Below are 15,858 nucleotides of genomic sequence, written 5' to 3' on the forward strand. Positions count from 1 at the left end.
GGCATCAAGAAGTGAAATACTGACTCCACCAATAAATCTCCGAAGTCATGTTCACTGGTTTCCTGGAAAATCTGAAAAGGAGAAGTACTTCCCTCATAAAGAGTCAATCAGGAAGATACGAAGGCTGTGGACGTAAAAAAAAAGGACAGAAAAACCACAATGTGTTGTGTAATGTGCAAAAAACTAATTTGCTGGGGGCATGTGAAGTCAGTGTGAGGAGAATGTGTGGAACAAATGAATGAGCAAAAGGTAATGTACCAGGAGTGAAATGTAATCAAGTCTGATCTTTGAACATCCTCTACAGTGGTTACTCTCTAGTCTTCCCCCTATACCCAACGGGCGTGTATCATATGTGACTCTTTTGATACAGAAAATGTGTGTCTAATATAAACAATGTTATATAAACTAGTGAGTGATAAGAGTGTATGTGTAAGCAATATGAGAACATGAATATTTCAATATCCATTCTTATCATCACAAGTTCCACATTGCCATAATTACTCTGAAACTATTACAATTAATTTACTACATAAATATATCATCATTTACATGGTTTCCAATAATTGAAATTTAGAATTAAGGAGGATTTTTGCTTGTGGGTAATTTTCACCCATCGCACATCCTTGCATCTCGCCAGAGAGCGCATATCCTGCCAGATTAAAAGAACATGCATTGTGACTGCAATGCGAGCTGTGCTGGGTTTAAACCAGGATGGTATCTGTTGTTGGTGTTGCCATGGCGAGATCAAAACCCTATCTCACGTCCTAGGTTTCTGCCCACGTGGTGAAGCACTACAGAATATTTGTCATCACACCATCCACCACATGCTAGCTGTCTCTCTTTTCAGAATGCCAGATACATCACCTATGAGCAGCATCAGGAATCACTACATAAGAAAGGACAAGGTGGATTGACGTAATAGCCTTTAAAGCTGGGTCCGCATAAGGGTACCTTCTGAATCCAATGGTGCATTCTGAAGTTGGCTCAGAACACCTAAAAAGGTCAATGAAGAGAAGAGAGCCATTTATGTGCCTACTGTGCCATATTACAAACAGAAATGTAACCGGTGGCATGCACTGAACCCCATCTACACCAGCGCTGCTAGGGTAAAGAACTTTGTATTATTATTCCTTAGAACACTTTTTAAAATTTTTAAAAAGCTGCGAAGATCTAAGCCAAGCCAAGTTCAGCTGTCTCGACAATCCACTCACACTACCGCAGTTCAACTTCTCCAGTGAGCTGGGTTTCCTTGCTGGCACGAAAGTGGGCTACCCCAGCGAAATTTAAGTCGCTTGGATGACGCATGCACTTGAAGCTTCTCTGTCCTGGGATCATGGTGGGGCTGTGGGCCCACCCTGACAGCAATTTGCGGCGACAGGCCAGCTAACTTAGGTAAAGCATGTTAGTTTTAATACTTGACACTCGAAGAGTTCAGCGCCACACGCTGGAGGCTACAAGAAAAATATCAACATGTTAACCGTATAGCCACTTGCACATCATCTTGCTAATAAAAATAGAGCCAGTTTATGAAATCAATTGTAATACAGAAGAATTTATTTTATTTTTGGATTTCGGAATGTATAAAGTTTTTTCGAGCAATTCACTGATGGCACGTGTAGCATGTTTTCCGATAACCACAGAAAAATATTTAGGTTGCCCAGTATGAACACAAAATTAAGTGCAAAGTAAAATAATTATGTACAGTATTTGGTTGTCTGCAATGGTATATAGTGAACTTTTGTAGTGTTCCTCTTGGATTATAGGTGAAGGTTTCACAAGTTATATGGCATTCTTCATTAATATAACATGTGTTATACGTCGTGGTGAATATTTCCCCTCGTTTGTCGTTGATGTGCCTACACTCAGTAAGCAAGTGAAACTATAAAAGTTTGGCAACGGTAAAATACCAGTTAAACTTTGCTGATTCAGTTTAGGTTAGGCTTTTAAAGTTAAAAACAAATAGTCCCAGTGTATTTTTGTGAAAACCATGACTGTACTATCACGAAAAGTCACCGGGCGACACTGTTAGTACATTGTTTAAAATCTGCTATAGATTAAGTTATGATGGTGTCGTCACTGCTGTGAATATCAATTTGGAAATATGTGCGAGTGTGTGGTTGAAAATATTCTTTAAGACCTTTATCAGGTAGACCTTTCCACAAAAAATGCAGCCTTATAAAATGGTACTGTAATGCTGACTTGATGGACTGTAGCGAGGACTAAGATTGCTTACATTTAAAATACACTTTTGCAGCTGGGGTAATGAATGTGTTCACTGCACGCCACTGAATATAACCTGAATTGGGCTGGTCATTGGTGCTCGTGGGACCATTCCAAATTTTTGTTGTGAGTGTCTGCATAAAGCTGGTAATGCCATCCAGTACTTTGAGACATAGGAAGGTCAGTGGTAAAGGTGTCCATTGCCATTCTACACCATCACTTGTATAGTTATCAGGATTGATATCTAATATCTCACCTCTTTTGTTGCCCTTTTCCATTTTTTAAATTAATTTTTTATTCAAATACCCATTATATCTAAAGTGATCAATGTCATTTCCATGTTAAAATTTATGTAAAACTTGAAAATGATTTTTTGATATGCTTTGTATATTAGGCAGCCTTTAAGTTAAGGAAGCAGTTAAAAAAAAATAGTAGTATAGTGTTCTGTTTTGGAATGCTGGATGTCCAGAATTAACCAGTGATGCTTTGCTGATGAAAGTACTTTTACTTCTTCATTTGCACATTTTCACTACTACATTATCCCAATCAGCAGCAGAGTGGAGAACCAAGGATTATATTAAATTTTTTTCCACATACTTGTCCTCCATAAACAGCATGCTCGTCTTTAAAAAAAGAAAAAAAAAAAAAGCAATTTTTAAGAATATTTTTGTGTAATATAAAGTTAGAAGATGTAGATACTCTATCTATAGAAGATATTTTTCTCAAAATAACAAAGTAGCAATTTCCTTTCCCTTTGACTTCATGCATAGATGCTGGCAAATCATTTTTGTATATACACAAACTTTCCAGAACATACTTTTATGTCACTATTGAGCCTAAACACTTTGTGTAAAGTATAAATTACAAACAATAAAAAAACATTTTTCTCTGTTTATAATGTACATGACAAGAGATCATGTTACTAAAACAAAGAAGTTACATAGGAATCAATTCACATCCGTACATTTCAAAGTGAGGTTTGGTAATATGTATACTAAAATTGTGTTCTTGGATTGGATATGTAACATTTATACACATACTTCATGTCAAGGCTTCTTCCCAGGTACTGTAATGTTTTCATGTTGTATGTTCCCTCCGTCTGGATCTGCTCCTGGTCCCAATCCCCTTGAATTTGATTCAGAATGCAAGAACAGATGCAGCAACTTTTAGTGGACATTGGATAAGTGTTAAGATAAAGATTTTTAGCAATTAATGTTTTAATTGTAATCTTGCTGATTGATGCTTGTTGTTTAAAGGGGCCGAACATGTAATCAATGATAAATGGTCTTAGATAGTAAGTAGATTTTGCTTACGATTTATTATTGTTGAAGAAGAGTGTGGCCATTTATCGAAACATGTACGATCAGTGATTAATTAACGAGATTATAATAAATATTGACAGGGCTGACCCATCAACAACCCAATGTAGTTATTTCCATGAGCTTAGTCAATACGGACCAATATAAGGCCAAAAATGGTCATATTTTAAAATTCAGAAATGCTCAGCAGAAGTGATTACAAAAATATACTTTCTGTAATTGGAAGAACACTAACTTTTCAATGGTGGGTATAACAGGGAGTGATTTTTATAAAATATTACTTCAGTCTATGTATTCTGAAAGAATATTAATGCACTCAGAGTGACCTGCCATTAAGGCCACTTCATATGCTGTACGACCTCCTTCCCCAGCTATGGTTACATCTGCTCCAGCTATTATGAGATACTTCACACATTCTGATGCTCCTACCTCTGAAGCTACATGAAGTGGAGTGTTCCCCTTACCACTTGAACCATTCACATCTGCTCCTGCCATAATGAGGAACTCTACTAAATCCTTGGATCCCTTCCCTGCTGCCACGTACAGTGGGGTTAGTCCATAATTTGTCCTCACATGGATGTTTGCTCCTTTTGTTATCAGGAACTTTGCAATATCAACAAAGCCATACACTATTGCCATGTGCAATGCAGTAGCCCCTTCTGAACTAGGAGCATCAATACTCGCTCCATGAGCTACAAGAGCCTCAGCACAGTCTTTGTAGCCTTTCTGACATGCACGATGGAGTGCCGTATAACCACCCATATTTCTGGCATTTACATCAGCACCTTTGTCAATAAGTAGCTGAGTACAGTCTACAAACCCATTCTGTGCAGCTATGTGAAGGGGGCTTGAGCCATTTATTGTCCTTAACAAGATATTAGCATCATGTTCCAGAAGAGTTAGGGCACATTCTCTGTTACCAGTCTCAGCAGCTATGTGAAGGGGAGTCCACATTTTCTTGCACTGGGTATTGACATTACCATGATGTTTCAGCAGAAGTTGCACACAGTCTTTATGATTGGTTTGAACTGCAATATGGAGAGGTGTGTACCCTTCAGAACTCCTTGTGTTCACATCAGCTCCAGAGTGTAATAACATCTCAATACAGTCTGTGTGACCATTCTGTGAAGCCAAGGAAAGAGGAGTAAATCCTCCACCACATTTTGAATCCACCTCTGCTCCATTCTGTAGTAAGAGTTCTACACATTTTGTATGTCCACTGAGGGAAGCTACATGCAGGGGTGTAAGCCCTTCTGATGTTTGTGAATTAATTTCTGCTCCATGGTCAATCATCAATTTCAGACTTTCAGCGTCTCCATTCTTAGCTGCTAAGTAGACAGGTGTAATATCTTTATCGTATTTCACATTTACTTCAGCATTGCAAGCAAGAAGCAGTCTGATGCAGTCTCTATAACCATTCTCTGTTGCAATGTGCAGAGCTGAGCATCCCTGATTGTTTCTTATATTAACATCCACTGATGACTGAAGGAGAAGTTGAACACAATCTGTATGATGGTTATTGATGGCAACGTGAAGAGCCGTGCAGTCTCCAGTACATTTCATATTCACATCTGCCTTTTGTTCTGTAAGCACCTTCACACAATCTGAATGACCACCTTCTGATGACATGTAGAGGGCGGTGAAGCCATCGTCAGATTTGATGTCGACATCTGCACCATTGTCTAGTAACACGCTTACACAGTCTGGAAACCCATCCATAGCTGCTATGTGTAGAGCTGTAAAGCCATCGGCACTTAACACATTAACCTCAGCACCATTTTGCAGAAGGCTCAACAGACATTCAGCCTGTCCTTTCAGTGATGCCATGTGCAGAGGTGTATACCCATATGTTGTTTTACTGTGAACATCCACCCCTCGTTCAAGGAGTAACGAAACGATTTCCAGATTTCCATTATGAGCAGCGACGTGTAATGGTCCTGGAACCTGCAACAAAGTTTGCTTTAATACAATCTCAAGTTCTCTTTATAATACAAGGTCTATTCAGAATATTAAGCTGCCATTCATAAACATACAAACATGTTTAAGGAATGATATTACCTCAACAGAAGAATAGTCATATTAAATTGTATTGACCAACTGAATACCTTCCCAGAATAACATTGCATAATCCTCTTAAGCTAATTTATAGGAAAGAGTATCAGTGATATAATTTATGTACAGGATGTCCCAGGAGGAATGGTCAATATTCAGGGATATGACAGGAACAATCATTTGAAGCTAAAAACTTCATATGGACCTATGCCCTATTCTGAATGGTTTCTGAGATATAAATTTAATATACATTTGTTTTTGGATTAGTGGGGTGCATGTATGTCCAGACTGGAAAGAAATAGAGTTAGAAATGATTATGGAAGTAAGGAGAAATTGAAGGAACTTACTAGGAAATTGAATCTAGCAAAGAAGTCAGCTAAGGATAACATGATGACAAGCATAATTGGTGGTCATACAAATTTTAGTGAAAAATGGAAGAGTATGTATAGGTACTTTAAGGCATAAACAGGTTCAAAGAAGGACATTCCAGGAATCATTAATGAACAAGGGGAGTGTGTATGCGAGGATCTTCAGAAGGCAGAAGTATTCAGTCAACAGTATGTAAAGATTGTTGGTTACAAGGCTAATGTCCAGATAGGGGATATGAGTAACACTAATGAAGTATTAAAATTTACCTATGATAACAATGACATTTACAGTAAGATACAAGAGTTGAAAACTAGAAAAGCAGCTGGAATTGATAAGATTTCTGGGGATATACTAAAGGCAATGGGTTGGGATATGGCACCATATCTGAAATACTTATTTGATTATTGTTTGGTTGAAGGAGCTATGCCAAATGAATGGAGAGTTGCTATAGTAGCCCCTGTGTATAAAGGAAAGGGTGATAGACATAAAGCTGAAAATTACAGGCCAGTCAGTTTGACATGCATTGTATGTAAGCTTTGGGAAAGCATTCTTTCTGATTATATTAGACATGTTTACAAAATTAATAATTGGTTTGACAGAAGGCAGTTTGGGTTTAGGAAAGGTTATTCGACTGAAGCTCAGCTTGTAGGATTTCAGCAAGATATAGCAGATATCCTGGATTCAGGAGGCCAAATGGACTGTATTGCAATTGACCTATCTAAGGCATTTGATAGGGTAGGTCATGGAAGACTACTGGCAAAAATGAGTGCAATTGGACTAGAAAAAAGAGTGACTAAATGGGTGGCTATATTACTAGAAAATAGAACTCAGAGAATTAGAGTAGGCGAAGCTTTATCTGACCTTGTAATAATTAAGAGGGGAATTCCTCAAGGCAGTATTATTGGACCTTTATGTTTTTTTATATATATCAATGATATGTGTAAAGAAGTGGAATCAGAGATAAGGCTGTTTGCAGATGATGTTATTCTGTACAGAGTAATATATAAGTTACAAGATTGTGAGCGGCTGCAGGGTGACCTCAATAGTGTTGTGAGATGGACGGTGGTTAAAACGGGGTTAAAAGTCAGGTTGTGAGTTTCACAAATAGGAAGAGTCCTCTCAGTTTTAATTACTGCATTGATGGGGTGAAAGTTCCTTTTGGGGATCATTGTAAGTACCTAGATGTTAATATAAGAAAAGACCTTCATTGGGGTAATCACATAAATATGATTGTTAATAAAGGGTACAGATCTCTGCACATAGTCATGAGGGTATTTAGGGGTTGTAGTAAGGATGTAAAGTAGAGGGCATATAAGTCTCTGGTAAGACCCCATCTAGAGTATGGTTCCAGTGTATGGGACCCTCACCAGGATTACTTGATTCAAGAACTGGAAAAAATCCTAAGAAAAGCAGCTCAATTTGTTCTGGGTGATTTCTGACAAAAGAGTAGCATTACAAAAATGTTGCAGAGTTTGGGCTGGGAAGATTTGGGAAAAAGGAGACGAGCTGCTCGATTAAATGGTATGTTCTGAACTGTCAGAGGAGAGATGGCGTGTGAGGACAGCAGTAGACGAATAAGTTTGAGTGGTGTCTTTAAAAGTAGGAAAGATCACAATATGAAGATAAAGTTGGAATTCAAGAAGACCAACTGGGGCAAATATTTGTTTACAGAAAGGGGAGTTAGGGATTGGAATAACTTGCCAAGGGAAATGTTCAATAATTTTCCAATTTCTTTGTGATCATTTAAGAAAATGCTAGGAAAACAAGAGATAGGGTATCTGCCACCTGGGCGACTGCCCTAAATGCAGATCAGTAGTGATTGATTGACTGATTACCTACCCAACCTGTTTGATGTTTTGAAATGGGTACAAGTTTCTGCCTATAATGTTCACCATGCACATGTTACTTTACAATGGTGAAAAAATGAGTGTATCCTCCTTATTCAATACATTATATATTCCATCATTAGACAGAGTAATCAAATTCAAACATGTTTTGGCTCGTTTGAGCCATCTTCAGTGAAAAGGGGCGGGGGGTGAACTAATTTACATTATAAAAGCTCAAAAATGCCCCAAAACATAATGAAAGAACATACGAAAAAACAAAAGAGAGCCTAGACAGAAACTAAATTAGCACAATATACAATATTTACATCATCATGTGGAGCAAAAGAAAAAAAAAAAAAGAAAACTCACTGCGACAGAATTCAGTGAAATAGGGGTTAATACAAAAACATTAATGCAAAAACATAATTGAAACTAAAAACTGTGTTAACCTAAGAAGAAAAGAAATGTAAACAAATGATACAGATGGAAATGAACAATAAGTGCACATAGTGAGGTTGTGGACCTCTTAGTTTACAAAATATTGGTTTTGTAACAATACAAAATAGGATGAAATCACTGTTGAAAATTCAGGCAGAAAATCTGTCTTTGTAGAAACCCATAACATTGAATTGGCTAGGAGGGGAGTGGAAACGAAAAAGTTTGAGAAAACCAAGCCTGACATAACATGCAGGCGAAAAGCCTGTGACAAGGAGAAACACCGATGAAATTTAAAGTTTCAGCAGCATTGAGATGATATTGAGAATGCTGCTGTTCTGAAACATTAAATTTCATCAATGTTTCTCCTTGTCACAGGCTTTTCGCCTGCACGTTATGTCAGGCTTGGTTTTCTCAAACTTGTTCACTCCCGCTCCCCTCCTAGCCAATTCGATGTTATGGGTTTCTACAAAGATAGATTTTCTGCCTGAATTTTCAACAGTGATTTCATCCTATTTTGTATTGTTACAAAACCAATATTTTACAAAACCAATATTTTGTAAACTAAGAGGTCCACAACCTCACTATGGCACTTATTGTTCATTTCCATCTGTATCATTTGTTTTCATTTCTTTTCTTCTTATGTTAACACAGTTTTTAGTTTTAATTATGTTTTTGTATTAACCCCTTTTCACTGAATTCTGTCGCAGTGAGTTGTTTTTTGCTCCACATGATGATGTAAATATTGTATATTGTGCTAATTTAATTTCTGTCTAGGCTCTCTTTTGTGTTTTCATATGTTCTTTCATTATGTTTTTTGGCATTTTAAAGCTTACATTATGTAAATTATTTCACCCACCCCTTTTTGCACTGAAGATGGATCAAACAAGGTGAAACATGTTTGAATTTGATTACTCCATCTAATGATGGAATATATAATGTATTGAATAAAGAGGATACACTCATTTTTTCACCACTGTAAAGTGAAAACCATCAATACGGAATTATTATAATATCTTGTAATGCACATGTTCGCGTGACATTGATGCGTGCAGAAAGTTGCTATGTGCTGGTAGTAGGACTACTCTGCACCATTTCAACAATGTGTTGCTGTTCCTGCACAGGTTGATGAACTATATGTTCAGAAGAAAAATGTGAACTTTGAAGAATACCTGTTTCGCGCATTGTGCTGAAAACTCTGGTAAACACCCTACCATCAGAAATTCAGTGTGTCGGAAAGCGCTGGTGGTATTCCTCAACAGCAGCAGGAACACTACCATTGCAGAAGCCATAAACATACACCATATCTGCATATTCTTCATTAGTGCATATGTGTGGCATGTTAGCCAGTGTGTGTACAAACACGGTTAACCAATGCTTCTCTCTGATACACTCTAAATCCTTTGCACTACTTCACTCGCAACATACCAAGACAACTGCACGTTCCATGGGCTAGATTAATGACAGAAAGATATCCCAAGGTAAGAGGTTGTAAGCACTGAGGTAGGTTGGGCTAGAACAGAACGTCAAAGAGGTTGGGTGGGTAAGACACGCACGTGCGTGCTACTAGCCCAAAAACAAATGTGCATTAAATGTGTTCTATCTCGGAAACCATTCGGAATAGGGCATATGTCCACATGAAGTATTTTTGCTTCAAACAATCGTTCCTGTCATATCCCTGAATATTGACCATTCCTCCTGGGACACCCTGTGTACACAAACATGCACAGAAAAATAATTTCATGTTGTTTAATTACTCTTCTTTTATTGATATAACAAGTTCATTGAGATAGCAGATACAAAGAACAAATAAAATGAACACCCTTCTTAAGACACAAATTTTCACCTGAAATGACACACAGGACTATAGTGATTTCAGACAAATTGAGAAAATTACAATCGGAATAAATGAAAAAATCTGGGCAGATCACAAGAACTAAATGACTCAAGTGGTCCAGTGTGGCCAGTAAAGCTGTTAATAATAATAATAATAATAATAATAATAATAATAATAATAATAATAATAATATTATACATTAACATTACAGACCATTATGCCTTTCAGCATTCAGTCTCTTGTTTTATTAATATAACAAGTTTATTGAGATAGCAGATGCAAACAACAATAATAATAATGTTCAACAGCTCAAATTATAAATCATTAGGCCTATGTACCTTTATAACACTTCAAAATGATAAAAATATTACATATCTAATTCAGTTTTTCAAGTGTAGTAGAATATCAGTACTGTGACACTGTATACCTAAACCCTATAAACATTATATTATTATCCTGTATTAATACAAAATAACATTGTTGACTTTCTCTTTGCCTAAATTAGGTACATTGAAAAATTTATTCTTCCCTGAACAGAGAATAATTACCGGTACACACTTCTTTTCTAGCAGTCACAATAGAAAGACTGTGTTCTTACACCTTTAAGTTCTGGTAGAACTATCTGTACTGAGGTTCCAAAAAGTCACACATGGCCAACAGATCAGTTTTCATCTCTCTTGCTGGACTGAGTGGCTCAGACGGTTGAGGCACTGGCTTTCTGACCCCAATTTGGCAGGTTCGATTCTGGCTCATTCCGGCAGTACTTGAAGGCGCTCAAATACGTCAGCCTTGTAATGGTAGAATTATTGAGATGTAAAAGTACTCCTGCAGGACTAAATTCCGGCACCTTTGTGTCTCTCGGAAACTGTAAAAGTAGTTACGGGGACGTAAAGCAAATAACATTAATTAGCTTTCTTCTCCTTACTCTTTGGAAGAATATATTCATATGCTGGATGGAGTTGCTCTGGTGGAATGATTTGGATGGTTCATACATATTACTTTTGCCACTTTTATGTTTAGTGGTACCAAACACCCTCAAGTGCTCTAGTATGTTGTCCCTTTTTGATAATCAAAGAAAGGTAGAGTTGTCTGAAGATAACCAATGTTATTTTGCAATCAGTATTTTTCTTCAGATTTTGTTCCAGAACTGAAACATCTAGAAAATGTGCTCTAATTTTTTTAATAATGAGCTATATTACATTTCAAAATTATAAGAATGTTGTATATCCAAATCAGTTTCCAAGTGTAGTTGAGCTGACTCAATAACATTGTTCAGGAACATATACAGGACATACTTTCTTCCTTCTTCCTTTTTCCTATCAGTGTGAAATTCCTGTCACATGGCCACTACACAGGAAATTCTGATTGACTTCACTGAAATATTTCAGTCTCACTAAATACTAAAGAAATGCTACCATTTGCCAGTTGTTGTTTTGTCCATCTCAACAGCTGGACCAGATTATAAGTTTCCTGTCCTTACCAGCAACTAAAGGTTGGTAATGTTCTTGCATATAGTGGGACAAACATGAAACTATTTCCCTTGAACCTCTTTTGACAATGCTCTCAAGCCAGAGATTCACTGTGTAGGCTCCTGAGGCATTACTGATCGCAAAGTTGTATATAGCATATTGACGCTGGTAGGATATGTGGGAGTGAGTGATTGTCAGACAGAACAAAACCTGCTGTAAATCTACACCAAGGAGTTTCTTCACCAATAGGCATATCTTGGAGTAATGCTTCATATCCTTTTTTCAGCTTGTCAGTGATGCAACTTGCTATCCACACTTATGCACCTGTCTTCTGCTTCATTTTCTGCAGATATTGTCTGTATCTAAAATTTGTTACATATGAAACAAGAATCTGAACTAGGCATATCAAATCCTAATTTAAAATCATTAATGAAGATGTTACAGAAAGAATTAAGCTTTATTGGTGACTCTGGATACTACCAATATTCAAGGTACGTTGAATGCATTCTAGCAATATTCAAGTCAGGATGTAAACATTCTTTTGAATTTGAGTGATGATTATAATAACTTGGTTGCTTTGGAAAATTTTGTGTAACTTATGTTCATGGATACTGCTTTTAATGTCATCACTCATTTTTCAAGGTCTGTTGTCATGAGTACCAAGCCTCCGTGGCTCAGGCGGCAGCACATCGGCCTCTCACCACTGGGTTCTGTGATTCAAATCCCGGTCACTCCATGTGAGATTTGTGCTGGACTAAGCAGAGGCAGGACAGGTTTTTCTCCGGGTACTCTTGTTTCCCCTGTCATATTTCATTCCAGCAACACACTCCATTATCATTTCATTTCATCTGTCAGTCATTAATCATTGTCCCAGAGGAGTGCGACAGGCCTAGGCAGTTATGAAATTAGGATGATAACTACTCCTATGAACGAAATTCAAAGAGACCAAAATGATAGAAAATTTCATCACAATTTACTGAGTGCTCTGGTCTGATCTGATGTGTTAACATTCATCGCCTTTCGTTATATGACTCGATCGGAATGACCGTGGGAACCAAGCTCTTATCTACACAGAGGAATAGAGTGTGTGGGGGTTACCCTTGTGTGGTGTCTTTGTCTAAACTGATAGAAAGGGAGCGCTTAGTGGAAAGTGGGGTTGTTTATTCTTCCTCGCTGTGGAAGTTGGACGCGAAGGAGGCTGTGCCGTGAACTCGCATAAAGCATACAAAGAATCTGTTTCAGAATATGTAGTATCGAACAATATTAATAGTTGTAGCCTGGAGAAATAGCCAGTACCCGAAATAGGAAGTGCATAATTAATAAACTATAATCTAGAGTTCGTGTGCGGTTGCATGTTGTAAAATTGGTCAAGTAACTTTCTACCTGTTAGGCAGCTTTTTAGCCCTAACTCATAACATGCAGAAATAGGAGTGATCAGAGTGCGCAAACAGGCATCTTAACTGTGCATGAAGCAAGCGATAGAAAAGAGAGTTCTGTAAACAGAAGAATTAGTAACATAGGTTTCTTGGGTAGTGCAACAGTTATGCTTTGGATGAAGTAAGGAGGAGTTATGCCTGTCTCATAACGGTCTGTGAATTAAATTTGGCCAGTGTGATTGGTGAGCCCTATCTGTCAACTTCTAATTCCTCTTTGATGTACATAGTAGTATTTCTTACATTCCCTCCATTATACATATATTCAATGTACTCTTTCCAACATTCACATAACTCTTCTTCTTTTCCTAGCGCTTTTTTCCACACCTGTGGGGTCGCGGGTGTGAATTGTGTCGCACATGTGGATTTGGCCCTGTTTTGTGGCCAGATGACCTTCCTGACGCCAACCCTATATGGAGGGATGTAAGCACTCTTGCATGTTTCTGTGGTGGTTGGTAGTGTGGTATGTTGTCAGAATATGATGAGGATAGTGTTGGGATGGACATGTACACCCAGTCCCCGAGCCAGAAGAATTAATCCCTGACCCAGCAGGGAATCTAACCCGGGACCCTCTGAACTGAAGGCCAGTGTGCTGACCATTCAGCCAACGAGTTGGACATTCAGAGAATTCTTTATTTTCGGCTAATGATTTCCATTCTTGTTCTCGACAATCGTGCTCTTAGTTTGTACTGCGGAGACCTGATGCTGTACTATGCTTTATCCATCCCTCCACTGATCATGTCTTTGTATTTTATTTTCACTGGTGACTTTCATCCAGTCATCCTTTGCATCACAGTATTTTGCAGTAATTTGGTTTCAAATCTCTTTGTAATTCCCCACACCTCTTTTCTCTTTCTCCTTATTTCCTTCATTAATGAGTTGTAATATTTCTGGGGTCATCCTTGGTTTTTGTTAATTCTAATTGGTTTTCTCCTAATACTGTTCCAGCAGTTGCATTGTTGCATACTTTATTCCATCCCATTGAACACTATTACCAAGAATTCCTGTCTTCTGATTTGTCTCCTCTACATATTCATGCTCTGTGTCAACTTCGTACAATTTTTGCACATACCATTTATGTCAGACTGCTTTTGCACTCTTCCTGAGCTTAATATTACACTTAGCTTCTGCTAGATTGTGGTCGCTGTTGATATCAGGTCCAGGGTAGCTGTGCTTCGACCTAACCTAGTTACAGGTATGGAGTTAGAAAATCTAATATTGCTTTCTAACTAATCTATATACATAAAATAAGAATTTTGTCTGTACATTGCTCAGAATTTGAAAATAATTGTATTTCTGTATCGGTCATGTCCATAGTAAGAAGAAAATGTACTTTTTACTTTTCCGTAATGTCTGTCTGTCTGTCTGTCTGTCTGTCTGTCTGTCTGTCTGTCTGTCTGTCTGTTTGTATGTACACGCATCACTAGAAAACGGCTGAAGAGAATTTAATGAAAATCGGTATGTAAAGTTGGGGGATGAGCTGCTACAATCTAGGCTATAAATCATTTTATTCATGCTGAGTGAAATGTTAGTTTAGGGGAAGGCCTTAAATTTAATTATCGAATATTTATATTAGTAGTGGTCCTATTGATAAATACTATATAACTAAAGTTATATAGAATTAAATTTCCAATCAATTATGTCTTATACATTTTTACCGTACCGGCTCTGATAACACAGATATTAACGAATTTGCATTTTTGTTCCTAAGTCCATATCAGCGGCGAGCTACGAGAAAATGGGTTAACAGAATTTAATGAAAACCACTATATAGAGTCAAGGAATAAGAAACTACAGTCTAGGCTGTAAATAATTTTATTCGCCCGAGATGAAATGGTAGTTTAGGGGAAGGTGCCTAAAATTTAATTTTTAAATACCGGTACCTATGTTATTGGTGCTATTGAAAAGTACTACATAACAAATGTTATAGACAACACAATTTCCGATCATTTATGTTTCATTCAGTTTTACTGTACTGACTATGATAAGAGTGGTATTTCAGAAGGCCTACAATATCGAAAGCACATAACACTGATCAACAATAACTTTACATTGACCATTATTTGTTACTGATCAACAATAACTTTACATTGACCATTGTTTGTTGTGATTTCTTCGTTTCTAATGGTGCCGCTCAACTGCGATAGATGGGATTACTACTGCGTATCGAATATAACAGCCTGACTGAACATTGGCGGGAAATAGCTGGGGAGTTGGAAAACTTTCTTCTTTAGCATGCCACTCCTCTGGTTCATACATTTTCTGATACTGCAGGTACGTAACACACTGGTTCATCATAGTATTCCAGCTATTCGATCCCTACTCTGATGCACTCTTTTGAATGAGCTGTGTGCACACTTACGGCAGAGGCTCGCTTAGTAGTAGTAGTGGTAACAGTAGCAGCAGTATGACCTGGTCTAGAATTACAAATTAAGCCTATTTCAAATTATAGCACCACAATTCACTATATAACTCAAAAGTCAACCCTGAAAAGAGCTGTTTCTTAAGAAAAGCTTCTTCCTCTTCACTTTTATTAAATTCTACATTCATTTAATTCCAAATTAGCAGCGAAGATGGGGCTTCTCCTCTGGCAGTGAATTGAGATGTTCCGACATATCGGTTGCTCCTAGGAAACAGATTAGTAAAAGGGCATAGTTTTAGCCCTGGGACTCTCCACTATTCGCCACCCCCCGCCCCCGCGCACCGCCGAAAAAAGACGAAGAGTGTTCACGGATTACAGCTGTCTGCGGCTTGGTCATTCCAGCTCTGGAATTCCAGCATAGTACTGTTCGTTAAAAGTGAGAAAGTGTGTAGTCTTTCATTTGATGGAGTATTTCATATGAAAGCATTGCTTTTAATCGCGCCATTCCTACTGACGTCATTGCAATGACCTAGGTT

At 37.7% G+C, this 15,858-nt stretch overlaps 1 protein-coding gene across 1 annotated transcript in view; it reads right to left on the reverse strand.

Moving 5' to 3' along the window:
* Nucleotides 1-1,973: 1,973 nt before the first annotated feature.
* LOC136857141 (serine/threonine-protein phosphatase 6 regulatory ankyrin repeat subunit B) overlaps nucleotides 1,974-15,858 on the reverse strand; it is a 140,122-nt gene continuing 126,237 nt past the window's right edge. The window contains exons 7-8 of the mRNA XM_068224986.1: nucleotides 10,759-10,923; nucleotides 1,974-5,483 (exon numbers count right to left, since the gene is read on the reverse strand). Coding sequence (XP_068081087.1) covers nucleotides 3,822-5,483; nucleotides 10,759-10,923 — 1,827 coding nt within the window. The 3' untranslated portion in view covers nucleotides 1,974-3,821. The remainder of the gene's footprint in view (nucleotides 5,484-10,758; nucleotides 10,924-15,858) is intronic.

The sequence above is a fragment of the Anabrus simplex genome, chromosome 1, assembly GCF_040414725.1.
Source record: "Anabrus simplex isolate iqAnaSimp1 chromosome 1, ASM4041472v1, whole genome shotgun sequence".
Classification (NCBI taxonomy): Eukaryota; Metazoa; Arthropoda; class Insecta; order Orthoptera; family Tettigoniidae; genus Anabrus; species Anabrus simplex.